The sequence below is a fragment of the Amphiprion ocellaris genome, chromosome 15, assembly GCF_022539595.1.
Source record: "Amphiprion ocellaris isolate individual 3 ecotype Okinawa chromosome 15, ASM2253959v1, whole genome shotgun sequence".
Taxonomy (NCBI): Eukaryota; Metazoa; Chordata; class Actinopteri; family Pomacentridae; genus Amphiprion; species Amphiprion ocellaris.
In genome coordinates this window covers 29,820,422-29,846,940 of record NC_072780.1, presented here as the reverse complement: position 1 = coordinate 29,846,940, position 26,519 = coordinate 29,820,422, and the positions used below count along the sequence as shown (strand labels likewise).

Here is a 26,519-nt window from a genome sequence, read left to right as displayed (position 1 = left end):
AGAAAGATGATGTGTATTAAGGACAGAAAAATCTGAAAAATTTAGTTTTTTGTTTTACAGATTTTCCTCGTTTTGTTAATTTATACATGTCTAGAAAAATTACCAAAAAAATATTCCTTTGCGTATTGACTGCAAAAAAAAACACAAAAAACAACTAAACATCAGACAAAACTGTCAGTAAGTCCACATCAACAATCAACATTTTTCATTTTTTTTTTAACGTATATGACTGTAAAATTACAGGTGTATATTAAGGACTGTTTTGTTCAATTTCAGATAGCTAGTAAAATTACAGAAAAAAAGTATTAATTTTCATGTTGATTGCAAAAAAACTATACAAATATTAACAGATATTTGTCATTATTTGAAAGACAAGTCATGTATATTAAGGAATGACAAACTTGTTTTAGAGGTTTGTTAAATTACAGATAATATCTAATAAAATCACGGATTTGTTCTTGGACAGTGTGTGACTGTAAAATTAGACTGTTTCACTGTATTTAAATCTGCTAAAATTGGAATTATTTCATAGATATTTGATGTTATCGTCTTTTTCTTTTGTCTTTGAATGTTACAGTAAGGCACAGTTTTTAACGTATTTTTCTGACATCTTGGCCGCCAGATTGCAGACGTGGGAAAGCAGCAAATCACAACTGGGGAAAAGGTGTCACTTAAAGACGAAGGGATGGAGAGGACAGAAGCACCAGGAGGCTGAGGGTCTGTGGGAGGGTCAGATCAGAAAAAGGGAGGCAGAGAGCAGGAAGGACATGGGGAGCGAACTCCAGGCTGAACAAAGGCCTATTTCTGTACCATCCGTTTTGCAGCCATATGCAGCTTTCTCCTCCAGCACTCGCCTTTTGTTATGTCTCAGGGTGAGAACCATCTCTCATGACTCGCCCGCTAACTTGGCTGCCTCGCGGCCACGCCGTCTTAGCGGTTATTACTTTAACATGCCACTTTTCACAGTAGCATGTTCCTGCTGCTCGGCGTCCTGGAATAAGTGTCTGATTCACTGTTTGAGGTTAACTTACACGCTGGAATGTGGTAGTGTGGCTCTAGAGGCGACTTTCTCTCATTTCGTTTCCTTCAGATTCCTGTTGCTGTGTGAATGCTGAAACCAAAGCTGCTGAATTGTTCCCGTGGCGACCCTTATACGAGCGCAATTTCCTGTATGCCACATACAGTATATTAATAGTGGCCTCTGCCTCTCCCTGCCAGAAAGTGCACATTGTTCTTACTCTGTGCTGTACAGTAAAGACATGTAATTCCTCAGAATGGCGGAGGCTTCAGCTTTATCACAGAAAAGAGGGCATTTAGCGTGGTTCTCCAGTACGTTATACATGGTTTAATGAATTTCAGGCACTCAAAAGAGACAGAATAATCAAAAATAGACGAAAAAGAACCAAAATTGATGAGATTATAGTTTCTAGTCCCTCTCTTGGGTCAAGCAGGATTTTATGATTTCTATTATGCAGGTCACTGGTTTCTCTTATTACTCTGCCAAGGAATGGCGGAGTTATGTGACGATCGGCTTACGTTGTCTGTCTGTCTGTTAGCAACATTACTCAAAAACAGACAAATGGATTTGGATGAAATTTTCAGGGAAGGTCAGAAATGACACAAGGACCAAGAGATTAGATTTTGGCAGTGATGTGACTTACAGTCTGGATCCATGGATTTGTTAAAGATTTCTGTATCATTGCAAGTTAGCGTCATGGTGTCACTGGAACTATGACAACAAGTGAACACTACGTCAGCTGCCTGCTGATGATTACATGATTGTGATCCTACTACAAATCCACTGCTGTGGACTTATCGGGACTTTTCTGTTGGAAATCATACAAAGAACAGTTGATTAAATTGTGAGGGTGTTTCTGAGTCCCATCCATTCCTACCGCCTGCTACGTATTTAGGTCACGTGATTCGGTATCCGTACATAATGTACACATGCATAACACGTGCCTGTGCTCAGCGCAAGGCCATTTTGTTTGGGGATAAAGCTATATTAAATGGCCACATTCTGTGTTGCCATGATTTCTGCCATGAATTTTATCGAGATTTAATCCGTCAGAAATGATGACTGAGCAGCCTTGGCAGAGTACTGTGCTCTCTGAGTGCTTTTCTTGTTAGATATGTCTTACCACAGTCAATAAATACTCTTTCAAACGTTCCAGTGTGATACTGCATATTTAGTGTAAAAACGTATGATTTGAGATTGTAGTGACTTTGAGATTCATTCTCGTCAACAGTTTTGTCTGTGGCTTAAAATTTGAAGAGTCCGTAATCTGTTTTTTAGATTTTTCCCTTTCTTTTAGTATGTTCTATAGCTGTTTTTTTGTGCATGTAAAAAGTCAGCAAGATTACTAAAGTCCAACATCTAAAGCAAAAGGAGTCATTCCCTCCGTACCTGCCCGAAACACCTTGTTTGAAGTCCAGGCTTTTTTCTGACTTATCTACATCATCATGTAACATATTAGCATAACGCCTACCTAACAACTAGTTTGGCCCAAAGAATGACCAGCTTCCTCGTAGTTTGCTATTATTCTGCCAGAGCTACATCCTAGACTCAAAAATCTGGTGTTTCCGTATGTAAACAATATTATTTCACTTTCATCGACCCAGCTGAGTAATCAGATCAGATAAAAGTTTCTTAAAGAGATCGTGGGTAAAACGAAGCATTTCAGACAGAAGCTGAGAGAATGTGTTGCTGTAGTGTACAGTATGAGGATAAATAATGTGTTTTTTGTCCATTAAAGCATGTAGACATATTCTAGTAGATCAGAAGGTATAATAAAAGACATGCAAATGTGCTTAACATGGGCTCTTTAAGCTGTGAATAATGAAAAGCAGGACTGCTGTGAATAGTAGAAATGATTGATGACGGTTTGACTTGATGAAAGTATGTTGGCATCAATATTTTAAACTATTACATGGTTTTTGCCATTTTTGTTTTCCTAAAATGCTTCAATTTATTGTAACAAACGTGTCACGCATCACTACGATACTCCAGTCACTATCAGCTCAGAGCTACAGTTTTGTAAAATGTCGGCTGCATCAGAATCCAGCTCAGTTAAGTATTTCCAAAGAGCCACGAATTGGAAACTCTGGGAGCTGTTCAAATTGTCACAAAACCAAAACGTGGTTTGAGCAAGTTTCCATGACAGAACACAGCAACACTGGTGCAATGTATAAGCAGTTATTCTAAAAAAGGTTCCATAGCAAGTGTTGTCTGTTCATTAACAGGAGAGCTCTTTAGTATGATTTCTTCTTGTAGTTGCTGAATACACTTAAAAAGCTCAAAACTCCAAAATGTAATGAGCTAAAAGTAAATGAAATGGTCAATTTGATATTTTTGCAGGCGGAAAATTAATCGTCATGCTTAATTGACTAATTAGTGAAAGATGTTGATAGATTAATAAAGAGAAAAGGCTGATGTATGTGGCAGCCCTAATGGAAAATCTGCCCTTCTTTCTCATTCTAAATTTGATGAGTATTTTTTTTATGCAGAAGTAGTGTTTTATTTTCAACCGGGTGTCTCTTTCATGCCAGTAGATTTGAGTTGTTTATGTGATGTGGATAATGATGATTGACGGTGAGTTTAGAGCCAGCTGATGTGTGAATGCAAAGCTTCCCGGTGCTTAAATAAGTGACAAGATATTTCAGAAGATAGCAGACAGAGGAGCTGAAGTCAGAGGGGTTCAAACAGGTGTGTGAAGAGCCTGAATTCTTCCTCACGCCTGGAAACAAGTCGCCACAACAACTGACAGATGCTTCACCCTTCCCCAAAAAGGTCTCGGTGGCCCCGAGCGAAGGCCGATGGAGGGACGTATAGAGAGAAACATGACGAGTGACATTCAGAGTGATTGATGACCAGGCTGTGGGCTGAATGTGATATCTGTCATATGTTTCTCCAGTTGTTCCAGTCTCTGGTTGCCCAGCTGTCTCTCCGTCTGCTGGGGGTTTTCTGCTCCTGCTCCATGAACCATATCTGACTCATCACTGTCTGCTGTTAGACTAAAATGAGAAACGACAGCTCCAAGAAATAACACATCAGCTTACATTAGAATTCTTTGAGTTTTGATGACTTCTAATTAAATTAATTAATTAATTCTGTTCAACCAACAAACTAAATTGAGTTACTGAAATTAGCTTTTCCCCGACAATCTGTTATTTTTAATTACCAGTCTGAAACTGTCTGAAATTGACCAGGACTTGAGATAGAACAGGGGAGAAACTTTAGGTTATCAAGCCAATTTTATTAATTTACGTCAACTTTCATTTTGTTTAAAATCAACTGTGATTGATCCAACGTTATTATGGAAACCAAACTCCTCAAAATAATGTTTGCAACTTAGTTTATCTAAACAAGTGCATGAGTTTTTTTTTCTTAAATCTTGTAACCAGCCATAATCAACTGCAAGTACAACAAAACTTTAAACCGATGGTCTCTTTTCCATTGTGGGATCCAAACCCTGGTCTTCTGGGTTATTCGTCTACCTAGTCCTCCTACCTCCTGACATGAACTTTGTGGCTCTTTTGTTGTCTCAGGTCACAAATATTTCTTTATTTTATAAAGGAATTTATGTTACCTTAAATTGTAACTGAGAATACAGTTTGGTTGAATTTTGTGAGGACTGAGTTTGTGCTGCAGAAGAAAGTTCTACCCCGTTTGAGTTGAGATGATTCATCCCAGATACAATTGAGTAAAGCATGTCACAGCCGCTGAAGTGATGAATAAAATATGTATTTCAAAATTGTCCCCGGAACAGCTGCCAATGTGTTTTGTACTCACATGAACGAGGCTCATGACACGTTTTTTTTAACAAACATTCTTGTAACTGTTAAACTCCTGTAAATGTGAGTACTTTAGGTGCTGCTCAGGCTTTTTAAACTCTGACCTAAACATTCTGATGCACTCAGGCCACTCTCTCTGTGCTATGCTGCTTCCCCCTGCCTCCCCCACCCTGCAGCTTCCCAGCTGTTTGTGGTTTCAGGGTGTGTCGGGGGTCCGCCGGCTGCATTCAGATCAGTATTTGCATGGTATGACTGGCTGCCGTCACATTACAGGGCGTGGACGCCTGCTGATGGTCCGTTAATATCAGGAGAAAATAGCTCTGCTGACAGACCAATGTTTTTATGCCTAACTTTAATGTGCAAATTATGATGATGGTATTATTAAATAAGATATCTGTCAGATTGGACCAACACACCATTAAAAGTGATTCCAGACACCTATTTCCATCACTTAATTCATGCACGGTTGCATAATAAAAAAAATAATTATACAGTTTTTGTGATTTAGATAAACCCTTTAAGTTGCAAATTTTATTTTGATTGGTTGTGTTGATTTCAACTCAGATTTCTGCATTTGTTAAATTAATGCAAAATTCAAGTTGATGTAACTTAATGAAATTGGCTTGATAACTTCCCTCCTTTATCTTAACATACCTATACATTTTTAGACAAATAAAACAGGTAATTCAAATGATCTTTTATTGGGAAAGAAAAACACATTCCTGTAACTCAATATAGTTTGTTGGTTGAAGATAAATTCACTCAGATTGATACAAACTGTTGTATAGATTTTTTAGTTGTTGAGCCCGAACAGTATGTTTTAGAGTGTAGTTAATTTCATGCACTGGCATCTCGTGAATAAATAAATCTTATACTACTGTAGCTAATAACTGTTTCATTGACAAATAATTTAAATACTGTTTTCATTAATAATTAATAATCAATTAAATATAAATTATAGCTTAAAATGTCCATTAAAAGTTCCCAAATCCCAAGCTGGCATCTTCATATGTCTCTTTTTGTCAGACCAGCAGTCCAAAATGGAAGAATTTATTTTTAATTAACATTATATAACACAAAATTCCAGCAAATGTTTAGAAATAAGAAGATTTTTGCTTGTTTAAAGTTTGAAATAGTCAAATATATTTAAGCAGTCAGTTAATTGACATCTGTAAAAATAAATAAAGACAATAATGTAATAGTCAATTAAAACAGTAAAAACATAAACATATTGGAAGACTAAGAAATGTGATAATGAATTTTGTTTACTTTTAATAAAATATCGTCACAGGGGCCGGAGTTGGACTCGTGTCGTCATGCTGCAGCAACATGTCAGTGATAGCTGATATACTGGGGTGAGAATTAGCTCCTAGAAGGTGGTGATGTTAAAATCAGAGGTTGCATCTGCACCATGGAAGCTGTGAAATTCACACTGAGTGAATGACAGAGTTCCTTTTCCTTCACACTACCTGGAAATAGCCGCTTCATAGGGCGTCACATTTTAGAGACTTTTAAAGCAGAGAGGGGGACTCCAGAGCTCTTTTCTTACAGCTGAGAGATGCCAAGTCTGTAACTTCAGCTAACTTATACTGGGTGTGAGCAGGGTGGGAGGTTATTGCCACACAGATATGGACGAGTATTTCTGAATGGTTGGTAACTTCATCTACTTGACCAGCCGCTGTCATCTGTGGAGAATCCTCAGGGCCATAAATTAATTGAGGAGCGGTCCAGTGAAAATGGCTGAATGTTGGCCAGTATGGACAAGTGATAGCTTTCTATCCTGGGTGTGATCGATCTAGTTTCAGCAGCAGTTGAATGGTGAAATGAAAGAGTGGTGGTGTAATGAATGAGGCAGATGGAGATGCAGATAAAAATGGATTTTCAAAATAAAAGGACTACTTTTCTCTCTCATCCGATCCTTCCTCTGTTCTCCAGTTCTTTCTTTTCTGCATATTTCTTGATTTCTTCTTGCCTTGTTTTGTTTCTACCCTCCTCTTCATTTACCACCTCTAACCCTCTTGTCCTCGTCTCTTCTCTCTCCAGCTGCTCAGGCCTTTTAATGACTGCTTATTAAATACACTCTAATGAAATGAGGAGCCTTCAGCTGCCCACTGGCTGACACTCTTTCTGTGTATTCATGGTGCAGAAATCCTCTTTAACCGTGACCAAAGTTAATGATTTCACTGGACGTAGATTTATTCTTTGTAACAGAGAGTTATTTTTTAGTAAAAACAGGCAATGTCATCCACCTCCAGTCTTATTTCTGCCAGTTTATCCTGTCAGGGAGATTCACACTGAACCTCCAGCTTGGTTAAAATTGAATTTCTCATTGTTTTTCACTTGTCTAAGACCCACTCTAACAAAAATCTGACTGCCTCAGAATCAGCTGATTTGAATGTACAATAACGTTAGTATATCTAATGATCAAATGCAAAATTTTACCTTCATGCTATGAATTTTTTCTGAGGTACAGGCCTTTGAAGTGCACAGGAGTGGGTTGAAATTCCCCTCTGTTTAATTTACCTTTTCCAGCATTTCTGAACCCCATAACTTAAGTACAGCAGATAGATACATTAATTTTTGAGTGCTAAAACCACGTTTCAGTTCTGTTCAAAGCTGCAACCAAATCAGCTTTATATCCACTCCAAGTGTCACAAGCTAAAGTCAGAATTCAGTTCTTTTAGCACTGTTTTTCTACCATCAGCTTTGAGTATCAGTATGATAAGATATATAATAGTCTTAGTGGCACAACTGCACTGGTTTGATGTCATTTTTCAGTTTAATCAATAAAGGAAAATTGTAGATAAAATCTTAGTTTTCTATTTTAACTCTGAGTCACATGAGCTACTTCTATACATTTTTCCATATTGGCTTTAACCTCGATTGGTAATAGTTTGCTCTTGGTGAATCAAAACTTTCATTTGTCACTGTGTTTATATTTTTAAACAAGGTTCTTCCTGCTGCTGTTTGTGTATAATTCCTTAGTGCTTCCCTTGATCATAACTGATGAGTAACAACATTCATGTCTGTGAAAACTCATCCAAGTTTTCCATTTACTCCTGGCAACGTGTGATGATGGAAACACTTTGTGCACAACTGAGTTTATCCCATTTATTTATACTGTGTACACCATATGAACCTTAACAGCAAGGACATATATAGTATTTATTTAAAGGTTTAATATTGACCTAAAGAAACATACAATGAAGTCCTGGATTTGTGTTTCTAGATTAAGAAGTTTTGAATTTTCTCAGTCATGTATATAATAATGTGCATCTTCTTGCATGTTTAACCCATAGTAGTTTTGCTTGTTAACTGGATCACCAACACACTACATCATTTGTGCTGAATGGCATGTTTACTGACACGGTGACCAGATTTGTGAAATGCTACACCAACATTTCCCGACAAATTATGTCTAGCAGCAGTGATCAGCAGTGATTTCTCTCTGCTGTCAGGAAATGAATTGATTTTTTTTTTTTTTCATGAGGGTGGCCTCATATAAAGCAACATTAAAGTGCAGAGTGATTCCCTCTGATGATCATTTTGTGCTGACTGTGTTTCTTTGAAGCCGGTCTTGTCTCTCATAAATATGAATGAGTGAATATTTAAAAAAATCTGCTCTCTGCCTGGGAATTCCCACAGACAGGGGAGTCTTTGACCAAGTAGTTTCCTCTTTCAGATGATTGGAGTTGTGGACCCCGTTACAAGCACATCTCTCTCTCTCTCTGAGTGTCGCAATCATGCAGCAATACTCACATAGCAATGATATTAGGTATCATTATTATACCCAGGAGTGAATATAAATTGGCACAAACACTTTCATGAACACAAAGGTGAATATGCAACCAAAGCAACTTTAAATCAAGTAATTTCTCACCCATTTGAGAATAAAAACAGTCAGTGATTTAGTCACGTTTATTTATTCCTGGTCGCTCATTGTTGTTACTGCAGTGCTCATTTTTAGTTCAATTTTAGCTCGCTACATGTGTTTACATTTACGTTAACATAACACTGACCTGGACTTGATGGAAAGAGTCAGCAAAGTGTTGTGTAATGATGAGTGTGTCCTATATTTAGATCTGTTGTTACCAAATAAGATCTTGGTTGAATGAAATCACAGCTAAACTGTAAACAAAAATCCCATATTTTTTTTTAAATGCTGGAGTACAGTAACATTCAAAAACTGTCTAAAAGAAAAGTGAAAATAATTGTATTTTGTGTAGTTTTAAATATAGTACTGTCACAACTTGTGAAAGAACATGTTACTTATTATAAAAATGTAGATATTTGATGTGGATATTATTTACAGTTATGGGCTCCCTCCCCCACTCACCAATGAACATGTAAATTAATGTTTTTTTTCTGTGAATTTACCAGATATTATTTTTAAATGACCAAAACTGGGAAGCATCTGTAAAATAGTATGTAAATTAATGCTTTTATCTGTGAATTTACCAGATATCATCTTAAAATTCCAAGAATTGGGAAGCATTTGTTAAAAAAAAATAACAGTAAAACAGAAATTAAAAAAATACTTATTTAAATTCTTAATGTGCACAACTTTTCTTCTTTAAAAACAATACTGGTATTTTTAGTTTTTATGATTAACATGTAAATTTGCATTTTTCTTAGATTTTTCTAGATAATATTTGTAATTTTTTTTTACGGTGTACTCTTTAAATAATCGATTGATTACAGGATAAAATGAATTGCATATCATCTCTAGATTAGCTGAATTAGCTACAGTACACAGACTGCTAGTTTAGCTGGATGACAGCGACTGAACCAATCAATCAACATGAAGAATGCTGAACATATTAGCAACATACAGTCCTCAATTAGTACTCATCAAAAGGAGAACCTGACATTTTTAGATGGCTGTCATGAGTTGTGTGACGCGCAGATGAACTATATCTGGATGTGACTTAATGTGACTGAATGACAGCTTTGTCTCGTCTCCAACAACTGTCCAATTCAATCTGAAGTGAGGCACATGAACTAAAGTACGTATACTAAGCATTAGTGTAAATGTGGTTGTGTTTGTTTATAGTCACGTGCAGAATGTGGCCTTCTTCTAGTACATCAGAGGCTCTTGTGTGACTGTGTGGTGCCATTTTTCTGCCCACAGTTTACAGTGATTTCTGAGGGATCATGTGCTCTACTGAAAATAAGTGTTGCTTTCCAATTCTAGTTTATTCTGGTGTCATTTCAGGTAGCAGTGTTGCTCCGTCGTGTCACATTTCATTCAGAGTTTAGTTATTTGTTATTGGGAACTCAAAACTAAGTTCTGTAAAAATGTTTTGGTGAAATTTTGAAAAATATATGCTTTCAGACTGGGGTTTTTTTCTTGTTGCAATTTTGGCCTTATTAGCTGGGAAACCATTTTTATAGTTCAATATCTCCAGAAATTTAACTCACACAGCTATGAAAGTAGGTGAAGACTCAGACAAAGTTGTTTCCAGCAGATCCTAAACATTAAATGGCTCCAACAGACGGCAAATTTAGAATTATTGGACCTCGAAAATGAAAACAGTGTTGCAAGATTTGGAAACTAGTGGTGTTGGGACCCTAGAAAGTTCCTGTAATTGTATATATACTATATGGATGTATCGATACAATCTTTGGTCGACATTTCACCCAATTTTGAGGCTCTAACATCAGCAGAATTTGATGTGTGTTTTACTATTTTAACATGCCATAATGGCGACGGAAACTCAATGGTTGGTTCACAAAAACTGGTGTTCATTAAGGTTTATATGTTTTCATTACATGTGCAAAGTTACGAGTTGCTTCCATTTTATCTTCATGTTGAAAGTTAATAACATATGAGGCTTATTTTGCACACATTCCTCAGGTCTGAAAACACATGAAATTCTCAACATTAAGCCAAAAATATTTCACAGAACTTAGTTTTGGGCCCCACATAACAAATAAGTAAAGCAACCCTAATGTATAAGCAAATATATACAGAAAAAAACGTTCATCACATTGGCTTTGTTGTTGTGATTTGGTGAGAATTTACGTCTATTGTATTGAGTGTTGGAGTTTATTCCTCAGACTTGCCTCCTCCTAAAGTGAAAGTCTGTCTGTGTCTTTGTCTGTTGCCATCTCTGAATCTTTTGTCTTATTTATTCCTCCTCTCCTTTCTGTCTGTCGTGCTCAAACAAATTGGGTTTTCTCTCCATCTTTCTGGCAGGGTTGCTTTTCAAACTCCATCACTGCGTTTCCCTCCCACTCATTCGTTCTCACTCTCGTCTCATACACATTATCAACTCCATTTCAACTCGTTGCCCACCTCCTCTCCAGCTCCCCATTGATATTCAGACCTGTGTGTGTTTTTTTTACTGGTTTTATTTTAGATCCATCTCTACCTTCCTGCACAGCTCTGACCCATCTGTCTGCTCAGCTGCATCACTCATAGCTTTCTCTAAAACGCAGCAATAATATCATTACAACGTTCATATACTGGAGCTCTAATACTGGACAGATGTGGTTTATTTTTTAGTATTTTCTCCTGTCTTTTTGCTTTTGTAATTTTATGTTTGTGATATGTGAGGACCTCTAGTGCTCTTTGCTTTATCTATTTAGCTTTTGTGGCTGTTCTGTCTGCTTTCTTTTGCTCTTCATCTCAGTTTCCATTGACATTATTAAAGAGGAGGCAAATAATCTAAGTAGAAATAATAGAGATCTTTGACTAAAGGTAACTGGGGCAGTCAGTGATTCTGAATTCAAACATCGAATCAGATTTGATTAAGGCTAAACAATTAAAATATAATTTAAAGTGATGCAGTTAACAAATCTAAAGAGCCTAGTCTTTAGCTTAATATGTACATTTGTCTGGTAATTTTAATTATAGGATCCTTACCGTAATATTTAATTTAGTCAGGTACATATTTTATCAACAAATACTGTTCTGTATTAAGCTTAATATTAAAACTAGTCAGATAAATTTATATTATATGCATATATAATATTGCATGGTCCTAAACTTACTATTTCAATTAGAGTAATGCTATATAATTAATAATATTGTAGTATCTTAACCTTAATATTTAAATTAAGTAAATATACATTAATTCTGATATTGTTGGGTCTTAATGTCAGTATGTATATTAGTCAGGTCATTTTATTCTGATAATTGAAGCATCTTAACCCTAATATTTGTACTTAATCATATTTCTGTATTTAAAAGCACTTTGGCTCAGTGTGAGTTGTTTTATTTTAAATGTGCCGTATAAATAACAGTGACTTGACCTACTGATATTTTGGCCTGGACTGTTTCCCTCTTATTAGAAACAAACACTGAGAGCTTTTTCATGGAGATCTGATGCAGTTTTTTACTGGAGTCACATTTCTAACCCTGCTTTCTTCATGCATGACCTTCCTTCTATTGTTTCAGCTTATCTCGGTGTTTACCTCCCTCGTGACTACGTCAGGCCTTTGTATAAAGCTCACCTTTATCATTTTTCCTCCACTTCATGGAAGCTATGTTCTTTTCTCTGCATCGCTTGGCATTTTCAGTTCCGCCTCAGTTTTTGTTATTCCTATTCTTTCATTTCTGCCACTCTTTCATCTACTCAACTGTTTCTTTGCCTCATTTTTGCCTTCAAGTAGGAATTTTTCACAGATACAGACAGAAGACAAACCTCCTCTCTTCACTCTGACTGTAGAATATCTCAATACGTTACAGTGCTGCCACACAGTCATGTCTCTTATTTTTTATCTTCTCATTATTTCTGAAAAGACGTAAAAATAAATTGTGCCTCCCAGACTTGTGCGACTTTTGGGAGCTAAACTTTGTGACATAACAAGCTACTGATGGGTTGCGCTGCAGCAGAATTGTAGTTTTTAAATTTTTTCTTGTGTGCAGCAAGATGAGATCATAAATATTTATACCAGCCTCTTAAAAAGGCATCACTAACAGAACTCAAAACGTGTTTAAATCTTACAGCAGCAGATGTGCACCAATCCTGAGATGTTATGTAAACCATCAATCACGGTAAATGAGCAGAAAAGGCGACTTAATCAGAAGTGAGTGTGCTTTGCTTTGGTTAAACAAAGGCTGGGAATCGCTTTCATCTGGTGCAATATGATGAATCAGGTGACTCGGCTTGGAGCAGGTGGGAAAATGAATGAAGACAGAAGGTCAGTTCAGACATGAAGGGACAAAAGGTGGCTTTTTAAATTACCCTGAAAAGGTTGGAGGAGAATAGGAGACTACATGTGAACTTCTGTGAGTGTTTAATGACGCGTTTATTTAATGAGTCATGAGTCTGACACAGAAATTATTTTTTATTCTGTCAGGGAGCATGTAAAATAGAAAAACTCAGGTAGGGCTGTAACTAATGGTCTAATTGATCTGTTGATTATATTCTCGATTAATTAATTAATCACCTGTTTGGTATCAGAAAATTGTGAAAACTATCAGCTTGTGTTTCCCAAAGTTCAAACTGACATCCTCAAATGTCCATGGCCCAAAAATAGTCATTTTTTCCCTTTTATTTAGTAAATTATCCTGATAACCAAAACATTTGACAACTAATTGATTAGTATAATCTCAAATGAACAGAGAAGTAGAGCTGCAACCTTGTTTTCTGATTTCTTTCCTTCCAAGAAATCTCAAAATTATACTTAAATAGTCCTCACAGTATTTATTATAACGTAGGATAAGTTTCTGATGATTTTTCTGATTGATTAATTAATTGACTAATTGTTGCAGCTGTCGCTGTGATACTGTTTAAATGACCTTATAAGTAGAGCTGCAATGATTAATTGATTGTCAACTATTTTGGTAATCAATCAGATTTTTTTTTTTAGGGAAAACATGACAAAATTTTGTGGTTTAAGATTCTTAAATTTAAATTTAGTTGTAGTTTCTTTTCACCTCTGTGAGTTGTGGAAAACACTTTGACTTGGGGAAGCACTGATTGACATTTTTCACAATATCTCACTTTTTGTAGCCTAAACAACCAAAGGATTTAATCACCAAAAACAAAATCGACAGAGAAATTGAGAATAAAAATACAATTTACATTATAAACTGTGTAACTAGTTGTTGAAATTTTCAGTACCTCCTTTATTCTTACACTTAACTCAGTGTATTTTTCTCTTTATTTCAGCTTTACTGGACACATTTTTGTTCCTTGACTCATTCATGACACTGAAAACAGACTTTATTGCATTAATCTCACTTCATTCCTCTGTTTTTACAGCTTTCTTTATTTGTGTAAAGTCCTGATTGGAAGGTCTGGATTAACTTTGTCTTGAAGTGTAACTCCATGTTGCGCTGTGATTCTCCGTTCTCAGCTCTTGTTTTCTTTTTCCTGTCAGTTCTAATCAGCGTTCTTCCTACTGTAAGCTGTACTGTCTCTGCCACAGCTGACCTACATGTATCTGCAGAAATCCGTTTCTCTTCTGCCTCCCTTCCCCTTTGGTTTGTTCGAAAAGGAGATATAAAGCACTCGGACACCTCTGGAGAAAATCATACTATTCTCACTTTTTGTCTTAGTTGTTCTACATTTTTCTCCTTCAGGGAAGTTCAGTTCGTCAGCCTCCCTCTCTCTCGTGACAGCGCTTAGAACATTCACCACCCTCATGAATGCTCCTTTGTTCTTCATGACCGTCTCTTTAGCTAACAGAGGCTCAGAGTTGGTTCACCTCCTCACCCTCTCACACGTCAACTGTCCATCCATCCATCCATCCATCCATCCATCCATCCATCCATCCATCCATCCATCCATCCATCCATCCATCCATCCAACCAACCATCCAACCAACCAACACACCAGTTTCCCTTCTTCTCCTCACACTGAGTCACTTGCCAGGCGTCGTCCTTTTCATTAAACGTGACTATACTCGGATATTCCCCCAGAGAGGCAATTTGTGTTGCTATGAAGCACATGAAAAGCAGCGGAACACGGATGTCTGGCCTCCTGCTGCAAGTTATCCTGATTTAGACGAAAGGAAAGACTGCACACTCATAGAAATGACAGAATTAAAAAGTGTTGTAGCATGATGAGGTGCTGTTGGCAAAATAAAATAATAATAATACACTGACTTTAGAACATCTTCAAGGGTTTGAAGTGGGGACACACAATATTGGATCGCTGCAGAACTTTAACATGCTGATATTTTCCATTTCGTTTTGGCCTTTATTGATATATAATGCATGTTGATACCCATATTTTTTCTGTTTAATTGCAGAGAACACCCTACTATATTCATACTTGCACACTGGCAAATGGAGACATAAAATATATTGCTTTTCAAATGTACACGTTCAACTTATATGTAAAACAAGTCCTCACCGAGCATCACAGTAAAAACCAACTTCCTGTGAGAAGCCTGAGCTCAGATCAGCTCAGTGTGGTGCGTTCACTGTCCACCAGGACTTTCGTCTAACATGAAGCGCCAAGTTTTTGGCACTGTAGGGTTGAATCCCATCACTGAAGCTGTTTCAGAAACTACACCGACACATGAATCAAATCTTTTCTTTTTATGTAACTTTATTTCCTCAAAACTGATTTTTTTCTGCCATTTTCCGGGGTCGATGCTGATATTTAATTTTCAAGATTCATTAGGCCGATACCGATGCTGACATCGATATTATCGTGCTTCCCAAAGGCTTTATTGTAAAGATAAAAAAATAGCTTGAATAGTTTGTGTTGGAATTAATAATCTGGATAAATTTACTAAACAAACAGTAACCCAACTGTACGTTTAGTCTGACTAAAAACAAAAAAGTATGTAGCTATAAATAACAGCCATCGGTGCTAAAGTCCTGAACTTGAAAACGGAGTGATAATTGACTGTAGTTCATCAATTATCTACTGGGACATGTTTTAAATCAATCAAAACATGTTTGACTAGAACTATGCCTTAATTTAACTGCTATGCACCTGTCTAGGGTGAAGGTGCATAGCATAATATTTGTTTAAAAAAAAAAAAAAAAAAAAAAGAAATGTTTTCCCAGTCCCCAAACCAACAGCCAGGATCTAAGAACTTTATCCAAGGTTTATTTACAAGACTTTTTGAAATTTGAACAGGCCACTCAATGGGCGATACATTTAAACAAAAAAACTGGATTCAAACTAAGGAGGCGATCTAGCATTCAAACAAAAACTTATCCAACAAAAACACGACTTCTAGAAAAAGAAACCTAACTAAGTCTACCAAACAAAATCAAAGCTATGGCTAAACTAATCTACTACAGAATAATAGGTATGTTAGTGAGGCTCTCCATCCACTGCAGGCAGCCGAATTTTAAAGATGTGGAGGGCCAACCAGCGTGGGGTCCGCCTTGCTGCCAATTGCGCACCTCCTGGACACACAAACAGGACGAACAGATGACTCTCACACGAAACAAAGACAAAGACACAAAGATCCACACAACAGAACACTCACTCCCAGACAAAAGAACAATTCTAAAATACAAAACACAGCAATACCACACTGAGCACAATACGGCCACAGCTGTAACATTAACAAATGAGCTGAAGAAGATAAATGTCATTCCAGTAATTCGCTTCTTTAGATGCTGCTTTCAAACACAGAATCACCTGAAACATAAATGTTCTCACTACATCGTCTTTGCGTTGGTTTTGTTGTGTTTATTTCTGCAGTACAGTGTGAAACTATTTCATCTTATAGACAGAGAACTTGGACCCGACAGCATTGAGATTGTGTGTGTGTGTGTTGAAGTCTTTATCTGTGAATCTTGGTGCATGTGGCTTCACTTCAGCTGCTGAAACTGAAACAGAATTATCATTAGACGTGTGTGCACACACGTTCAGTATCAAACAGAGTGACACAAAACAAATCAATTTTAATTCAAGCGCTGTAAGAGTTTCTCATCTCCTCGACTTCCACTCAGCCGAGTCCTCCCCGAGCACAGAGCAGCTGAATACTAAAGAGTGAAGTGTCGTTTCTACCTTTACAGTAGAGCTCAAGTGGTGAACTGACTATGTGATCAGCTGACTGAGAATTATCCTGAAACTGTTTCCTATAATGGATAATGTCTTTGAGCCTTCAGCTGCATCTTGCAGACCTCATCAGTGAATAAATTAGCAGAAGCATCATCACTTGGCTGCACAGTTATGGCCGAAGTGGTGGAGGATCTCATTCTAAAGAGGTGTTGACAATAACTTTGTAAAAACAGGATTTTGCAGCTTTGCTTTTGTAGCTTTGAGACTGATTTGATATTTTTAAAATTTTCAGACGTCAAATCTAACCAGACTGTCTTTTTCTCGTTTCTCTTCCATGTTGCTGCTGCTGTTCCTGTTGACTTCCTCCTGCAAAGGTAAATATATCAGTTTCTAACATCTACCTTCTCTGTGTTCTTTTTTTTGTTGAAACTACAGGTTCATCTTTAATTTATTTAGAAAAAAATCTGTTCCCCGATGCTCTGTTGATGTATTTAGTGACTGAATTTTTAGGAGAATCTCACCACTGTTGAGTTCAATGAGAGGACACATCGGCTGAGATTATTTGATTCACATGGATAAAAGGAATTTAACTTTTGCTTTAGTTTTTCCTCTCTAGATGAGCGTGTATTTGCTCAGTCAGTTATTTCCTTGTGCAGTTGTGCTTTGTTTTGCTTTTGCTGTTTTAAAGAGAACTGTTCACACCTCTGAATCCCTCTGGGTTGCCAGGATTCATCCCGTTTAATCCCTAAGAACGGGTGTAAAAGCTGGAAAAACACGGTAACAGCTCGCTGCTGTCCCGTCGCCATGGTGACCGGTCACGCCACCTTCCCGTCTGGCCCGGTGTGTGACGGCCTGCGGGAAAGTGTGTGTGAATCGGTGTTTCTGGCCTTTGGTGAAGCGGCGGGCTGCTGTTGACGGGGTCATGTGAAAGAAGAGACTCCCAGGGGAGCGTTCAGGATCGCTGAGCAGTTTTCAACATTTCTGTGTCAGGATTTCTAAACTTAAATGAGTCGTTGAATAGAGCGCACCGGCTTTGAACCGCGCTGCCTCTTTGTCGACTCAGGACTTAAGAGCTGCGTGTGGAAAAGATGGTTTCATATGGCGTACAAGTTTTTGCATGTTTGTAGCATTTCTAAGAACATTTTTCATGCCGTAGTGAGAAAAAACAAACAACACTGGCTTTTTCTTCTGTGTATGTGTGTCAGTGTAGATATCCGGAGGTATTCTGTTGCTTCTACCGTGTCACTGATGTGTGTGGAAACACATTAATAGAGGCAAATTGGAAGCTGTCACCTCTGTGCTCTGTGGGTCAGGTCATTATCTGAGGGCATCTGAGATCCCCTGGAGGACACACTCAGACGTATCTGCTCTGCTATTGATCTGTAATGACTAAACAGAAATGACGTTAGCTTTCCTGACCTCACAGCTTTTAGCAGCCAGGGGCTTGTAGGTGTTTTGGCATCAGTGCTGAGAAGGGACTGTATGTGTGAAAGGTTGGAAAAGTGTTTGTAGGACCTGTGACGAAGCAAAAGTGCAAGGCAGAAACTGATAAAACTGAAATCTGAGAGTTTCATTTCAAGGAATTCGACCTTGGATGAGGAACACTTAGATTCCTCTAAGGGTTGGCATTTATAGAGCATTTTATATTTATGGTATTCAGTTTTTTCTGCACATGGCACCACATGGCACATGGTACAACACATAAAATTTGAAATAACAGATCAATAAATACAAACGTGAGGTACCATTTTATGCAACATAAAGGATCTTTTTTATGTAACCATAAATTGCTTTCAAACATTTTAAGCGAGAATAAAGTATCATCTTTTGAATTTTAAGCTGCAAAAGACTATTGGCAAACCTCCCATACAACTTTTGTTTACCTTTTAATGACATTCTGACGGGACAGTGGTGTTGAAACAAGCATTACATGTTCAGAGAATCTGTCATTACACTAAAATTTCTGTGGAAACTCCTCAGAAGCTTTCAAGAAATGACAGGTTTTGAAATGAAGAAATGAAACTGTCAGACTAACCGCTGTTGATCTACAATGAAGACAGCTTCAGCAGCTGCATAGTTTTTATTACTGTTTTAATGGGCGAGTCGCAGTAGTTCATTGTGGTTTTGAGTCATTTTTCAGTGTATAAAACTACTTACTCACCAACCAAAGCAGCCAAAGTGCCATAAAAATAGAGATGAACAGTTGATTTAAATATTTTTGAAACTGAAAATACAATATCCAAAGTGCAAGAGCTGCAAGTTTTTGATAAACTTAATATGCTGTAAGAGAAGCAATGCGATACTGCAGAAATGCCCCGACCTGCAAATCATATGAAAACATGTTTTTTTGGTGGCAAAAATCACATTATCATTTAAATATTCTTTTCCCAGTGGAAAATGAATGTCTATTCTCACTAAAATTGTAGCTCACATCACAATAGCTGTCAAAATAATCACATTCTGATTTAGTTTCATATTGTTCAGACTCAGAAGAAGGTGTTTAATAACGTGTAGAATAACGACAAAAGGTTCATTATAAGTTTCAGCCTTTCCAATGCTCAAATCTACACATATTGTATCATGATAACTGACACCTGATTCATTCATTTTGCACTGATTCCATCACATTAAACAGTTTTTATTAGCATCCTGAAGCATCAGTTCCTATCTCGGCTCAGAGCAACGCTTTGATCAGGCAGTTTTGTTCTCTCCTCTGTAATCTTTAGGCCTCAGTATCCTGGGGTGAACTTGAGCAGCAGCTGATTTTCTCGTCCAAGTCTTTCCTCCATCATTAGACTCCAGATGTAAATACACTTAAGTGCAGAGAAGCATTCAGTGCCACTGCTTTTCTTCGTAGCTTCTCGTGCTTGTACGTTCTGAAGTGAAGAAAGCCATTACAGGCATTTTGATTCATCCTGTCGGTTGCCATGACACTCGACCTCATCCTGCCCAATCTGCCCTCTGTGGTGTTTGTTTCTGTTACATGTTGAAAAACAGGGTAATTATTTACCCCCGTGGTGTTTACCTTTTCAGGACGTACAATAAAAGAGAAAGCTGATAAGATGTACACAGAAAGAGGAAGTACAAGGAAGACTGTTCATATGTAAATACATTATTTGATCAATTTGTGGATTCTGGTTGATAATGATGTTTTATTGTAGCAGGCTTGTGGTTCTAAGTCTGGTTCTGAAAAAAATTGTTTATTAATCATCACAAAATTTGTGAACGGTCATTTTTAGGAAGTATTTTTGTTGTTTTTTTAATGATTCTTTGCTGATTTTTTTTTATTCATTGTTATTTAAAACAAAATCAGTCAGTGAAACTAATAGTTGTGTCTTTTGCAAAAACTGTGAGACTGTTTCTCCATAGATTTTATAACATGTGTTGAGTCTTCTTTTATATACTGTATGTATTATGTAAAGTAGGGCTGCAGTCTCCACTGGTTGATCGATTTGCTCTTATCTGACCAAATTCTCATTGGTCAGACAATCGTTGGTGTTACGTTTAGCCTTCCAGGATTAATCCATTACAGAACAGACCATCTGTGAACATCCCCGTGTTTTCACAGCCTTGAACTAATCCAACCTAATGGACTCTGCTAGGTCTAACTTATTGAATGTTTGCTTAATATATACTTCAGCTTCAAAGTAACTGTCACCATGTCAAAGAAGTCATCAGTGTCGGTGATTTTTGTTAAAGTGGCTGAAAGATCTAGTGTAAACTTCACAGCTCAAATGCAAATTTAAATACAGTACAGTGACTTCGTTCTTGAGCTGGAAACTCAAGTTTTCTGAAGGCATTTTACAATATAGAACCTATGTGCATGTTCCAACCCCAAAAATCAACCCTGTAGAACCTTGTTATGGGCTGTTTTTGGTGTAGACAATCTACCTAATAGCTAGGTGCTTCTGAGTAGCCCTGATTGGTTGGAGAGGACAACAAACACTACTTTTTCTTCCCTCTCAACGTCCTCATCCAGCTACAGTCTCCTTCTCTCTAACATCACCAAAATTCATCGTATAGGCTGGAATAACAATCCTCCATTGTTCTGTTTTCTACATTCTCATTGAACCGGAGTTGCATCCAGTTAAACTGTATTTGTCGTTGTTTGGGTGCACTCGGAGTTGTCAGATCTGTTTTCGCAAATGTTCAAAATCATATGAATATGTTTAGGTGCATGCTGGTCTGCTTCGCGTCATTTTAGTGTACAATAACCACTTTAATTTAATTAGATTTATTCTGCTGCAAGTACTGACCTTTTGTGTTGGTTTGTAAGTCATGTGGGCTAATCAGGCGAGCAGGTAGAGTGCACACAGTGAACTGTAGTCAAATTAATCTCAAAATAATCAGGGTTGTTTTCTCCGTGACCTTTGACTGATTGAGGAGATTTTCCTTGGTTGGCTGCAGCCTTGCATCACCTAGTAGTGTGTTTTCATCCAAATGCTTTAGTCCCTAGTGCAGTCGGCTAACGATGACTTAATTCTGCAGATTTCTAGTAGTAAACACGGGACAGTTTGGCTCAGTGACAGATGAGTGCAGAGGCGTGTTGTCAGCTAAAATGCTGACATTAGTGGAGGAACGTATGAAAGAGAACTGGAGTGTGCAGTGAAATTAGAAATAGGAAGACAAGTGGGTGTTTGAGAGTCTCTTCATGCTTGTTGCTCTGTACTGTCGATTCTACACACAGCTGTTAGCAGTACTGGAAAAATAGTAGCTCTACGTACTGCAAATATTTAACTATTTCCATGTTTACAGCTTCTACATAGTTCTAGATTATCACTGTTCTCGGTACATCAGCTCTAGAAAGATGTTTCACCATGCTGAATGTATCTTACAGCAACTTGTATACCATTTTTGAAACATGTTGCATTAATTTTATACATTGGATGTTTTATTTTGCTCTCAGTTTCTCTAATTTATCTCCTGCAGTTCAGACGAAAACTCGTATGATATTTGTTATGTCAGTCTTGGTCACAGCTGAGTCACCTGTGACTTCTTGGTTGTGTGGAATTTTTTAGTTTTTTTTACAGAATCTTTTGGGTGTAAATACTTTATTTTTGGCAAATTTTTAAATGACACATTGAATAAGGTGATTTTGATGAAATATTTACATTTTAGGTTTAGATTTGGTTCATTTTCAAGATGGAACTACATGTTACACAGTTGGAAAGTTGAAAATCTTTCGGTTTCTTGCTCTGACTAATGGTGTAATTTTGGTGATTTTTTGATGGTAACTTGCTTCTCAACTCTTAACTTGCTGGGTTTTTGGTTTCAGAGAGTTAATACATTAAAAGAAATGAACAGTTAGTGGCTGTAATATTTAAAATTTCCTGGTTTAAATCCCTCACTTTAATTACTTTAAATTTCAAATATCCTGTGTATAACAAGAAAAACTAAAACTTGTGGTGTTGTGAAATCAGAAATAGGAAAAAAAGTGGGTGTTTGAGCGTCTCTTCATGTCTCTGCTCCATGATGTTGATTCAACACACATATACTCAAAGAAGACAATGAGGATCTGACTGAATGACAAATGTGCAGCAGTCAAACACTCGTGTATAAATCTCCAGAGCCAACATACCACGCTGCTTTAAAAAAAAAAAAAAAGGCACAGCTGAGCAGTGACTAATAAAAACACGCCTCTTTTTTTTAAATTTCCTTCTCTGACACTCACATATGCAGCGACTATAGACGCAAGTGAAACACATGTTTCTGGCTCCGGCACTGACATCACCCGCCTTGTGGTCAAAGTCCAGTTCCTCTATCCGGCTTAGAGCTGCTAACACAACGCTAACACTCACTGCTACCACAACCACCGGCACACAGACTGGCAGAAGACTGGTAGAAGAAGAAAAGAAGCGAGTAAAGATGAGGGATTACCTACGTGATTAAGGATGGCTCTTCTCTGACAGCTCCACTCCCTCCTCCTCCTCATTTTTTGTCCTGTTTCTTACCATTTCTACTCATTCCCTTCACGATCACTTTCCTTCCCTTTTAGCTACAACTTCTCACCAGTTTCCTGCACTTCTTTTAATCATTTCTCACTTTCATCGTCCCCCTCTCTCTTTTCACTTCTCTGTGGGAGGGAGGGATGAGCTCGGCGGCTGCTTACAGGCAGTTCCTCCAGGATCTGGAGGAGAAAAGAGGTCGGTGCCCCCTTTAAACCTGTTATTCACAAGTTAAGCATGAGTTAATGATAAAAACAAGCCTTGTTGTGTTTTACAGAGGCTATCACGGTGTTATAATGTCCTCATGAGAACAGGATCTTATTGCTTTATTATCTCAAGTGTGATCTCAGCAGAGTGATTTGTTGCACATGTGGATTTGCTCACCAGTGAATCAGCGTTCGCTAAAGTATGGGTTGGGCTCTGAATAGGTAATACCTGCTTTTCAGGGATTCTTGTGCAACCAGGTAGCACAGTGAGCCTTTCATGAGCCTGAATCCCTCGGTGAGGTTTTACTCAGTTTTGCTTGGAGGATAAAACAGTTTCAAGAAGATGTAATGTGCTGTGGGCTTTCAGTTTAACCTCGTTTTTCACTGCAGTATAAAGTCCTGCACCTCTATGGAAACAGCACAACAATGACTAGAAGTAGAGAGAACTCTGAAATGTGTTTTGTGCTGGATGACATCGTTATAATGCCATAAATCATAAAAATGGAAAAAATGAAAGTTGAATTTCTCATCATAGCTTGCTGTAGCTCTGCATGCTGCAGATAGTTTACTGTTTGCATTTTTACAACATCTACAAATTGAGCTTTTCTCAATATTTTGCATATTAGGAAAGATGTTTCACCATGCTGAATGTATCATCCAACAACTTGCTGACTACTTTCTCCTCTGTATACCATTTTTGAGCCATGCTGCATCTATTTTTTTCATCAAATGTGATTTATTTTGCTCTACATTTCTCTAATTTGTCTCCAAACTTGTCTCTGGTCTACTCTGTATAAACACAGGCTGCAGTTCATACAGAAAATCAATGATTTTTTGTTGTGTCACTGTTGGTTACAGCTGAGTCACTTATAGCTTCTTAATTATGCTGAGGAGGGTAAAATTTTTACATTTTTTACAAATTGTAGTTAGTGTAAACAGTTTATTTGTGGTAGATTTTTGAATGAGATGTAGAAGACATTGATTTTGATAAAATGCAAACATTTCTACCATTTCTGGCTCTGATGGATGGTGTTATTTTGTTAATATTTTTAAAGATAGCATGTCTTTTAAACTTGCTGGAGGACTGTGCAGTTTAGAGAGCTAATATATTAAAATGAAAAGGGCTGAATTAATGTTAAAAATCTGATTTATGATGAGAAATGTGCTGGTTTGGATTGCTCAGTTGCTCTCACTTGCACATCACTAACTTCTGAATGTCGAACAAAAGTAGCAAAAAGTTGTGGTCTTTGCAGTCATCTGCTGGTTTATTTTCCAGCTGCTTTCTGCTCTGCTTTCTTGTGTGAACCTCATGTATCCATTCGTCTGTCCGTATTTACCTGCTCAGTCACTGCATGGTGCTCAGATAAGATGTGGGTCAGTGGAAGGACAAACGGCTGCTTTCTTTCATATTGCTGGTGTCTGATGTCAGCCTGAATACATTAACAGCACCCTGAGGTCTTCTTGGACATTTCCCTGTTGGCTCCGAGCTCTTAATTAGCTTCAGTGGCAAATTTCCACATGTTGGTAATTGCTTACTTTAGTGATGGTCATGGCGTCGAGGTGCCTCCGGTGTCTCTGCTTTTTGTTTTGGCTGACACTTGATCAGAGTGGACGATGGCACAGAACCAGACACGCTCGCAGCAAAGACAAGCCGGCAGCAGGATGGTCTGTTGAAGTGTCAGGTGACGTTCAGGAGCAGCAGCGACGCTTCGCTTCAGCAGCTGTTATCACAACAGTTAGCCGAGCGTAACATAAACCAGGCTGCTTCTGGACTCAGTCAAGTTCCTCCTGAAATACTTATTTTCTTAATCTTTTGGATGTGTGTTTTTCATCTTCACACGTTTTCTTAATGTCTCGAGTAACACCTTATGTTTTGTATGCCACTCTATACTATATACTGCAGGATCTCATCAGCATCATGGAGTCTTCAGGGACAACAGTTGATTAATGTACTTATGATTATTAAGGAAGATTAAGTGTAATTATTTTTCAAAACTGATTAATCTGCTGATTATTTCTTTGACTAATACATTATTGTACACCACTAAAGAGCTTTTCGCTTCTGTCACATTTTTGCTCACTGTGGGCTAATTTTTTACTGCTATATAAAGTCCTGCACCTCTCTGGAAACAAAACCAACCCTGTGTACACATGTGTTACCAATATTTGAGAGAAAAGTTGATTCTTCGCACACTATACATATTTTACTACTTACACTACTGTTCAAAAGTTTGGGGTCACCCAGACAATTTCATGTTTCCATGAAAATTCACACTTTTATCCATGTGCTAACATAATTGCACAAGGGTTTTCTAATCATCAATTGGCCTTTCAACACCATTAGCTAACACAATGTAGCATTAGAACACAGGAGTGATGGTTGCTGGAAATGTTCCTCTGTACCCCTATGGAGATATTCCAATAAAAAATCAGGCGTTTCCTGCTAGACTAGTCAGTTAGCAAATTAACTATGTCTAGACTGGATTTCTGATTCATTTAATGTTATCTCCATTGAAAAAAAACGTTTTTCTTTCCAAAATAAGGACATTTCTAAGTGACGTCAAACTTTTGAAGAGTGGTGTAGATTTACACAACCTATGCCCACTACTCTAGAAAGATGTTTCACCATTCCGAATGTGCCATTCAGCAACTTGCTCCTTTGTAAACCATTTTTGAGCCATGCTACATTCAATTTTTTGATCAACTATGTTTTATTTTACTCGCAGTTTACCGGTTAATTCACCAAATTTTTGTTATGTCAATATTGTCGCAGCTGATTCCTCCATGGCATCTTGGTTGTGGTGAGGAGTAAAGAATTTTAGATTTTTACAGCATCAGTTTAGTGCAAATGGTTCATTTTAGGTGATTTTTTAAAAAAATTGAGACATTTACAATGTGACTTTGATTTTGATGATTTTGATAAAATATTGTGATTTTCAGCTTACATTTGTTTTTTCTTCCTAACAGAAACATCACACACGAAACCCTCAGAGTTTCTGGCTCAAGTAAATGGTGTCATTTTTCCCATTTTTGAAATTTATTAATTAAAAAAAAATCATGCCTTTAAAACCCACCAACAGGTTTTGAGCTGCAGAGTGTTAAGTGTTTCAGCTCTAGTCTCTGGCAGTGATATTTGCGTTGTGGTTTTTAATGTTCCTTTACTGCTGAAGCTACTTGTGTTTGATCTCTTTAGCGTGCAGAAATCCGCTTTCCAACTTTTCAAGTCCAAACAATGTCTGAACACTTTTGGAGCACCTGTTTTCCACCAACTTCTTCATCTTTTGGTCCTGCCTTTATAGTCCTGTCTGCTCTTCACCCACCTTCTTTTAACATGCAAATGATCCTTATTTTAGAAGAAAAGGAAACTCGCCGGTGGATGTGACGTGAATTGTGGTTCAGGTCTTGTTGTACTTTATGTGACAAAATAATTAAGATCAATTCTGTACTGAGAAACACACCCTAGCCCAATCTTTTCATGGCACACTGCCTGCCTCTATGATGGAACATCAAACCTTTAGTCTGTTCATCTCTGAAAACCCATTTCTTTCATTTACAGCCACTTAGAAACCCCCTCTACAGTTGACTTGATTTCATGGCTGCATTTAAGTTGTCAGGCTGAGTCCTCTTGTCTTTTGTTGAATAGCTTC

At 37.5% G+C, this 26,519-nt stretch overlaps 1 protein-coding gene across 11 annotated transcripts in view; it reads left to right on the top strand.

Annotated features, from left to right (window-relative positions):
• Window positions 1–26,519, top strand: part of macf1a (microtubule actin crosslinking factor 1a) — a 335,093-nt gene that overhangs the window by 75,977 nt on the left and 232,597 nt on the right. The window contains exon 1 of one of the 11 annotated variants that reach the window (XM_055017586.1): window positions 22,501–22,864. The exons of the other annotated variants lie outside the window; for them this stretch is intronic. Coding sequence (XP_054873561.1) covers window positions 22,810–22,864 — 55 coding nt within the window. The 5' untranslated portion in view covers window positions 22,501–22,809. Of the gene's footprint in view, window positions 1–22,500; window positions 22,865–26,519 lie in introns of those variants that run through there. 11 annotated transcript variants of the gene reach the window in all.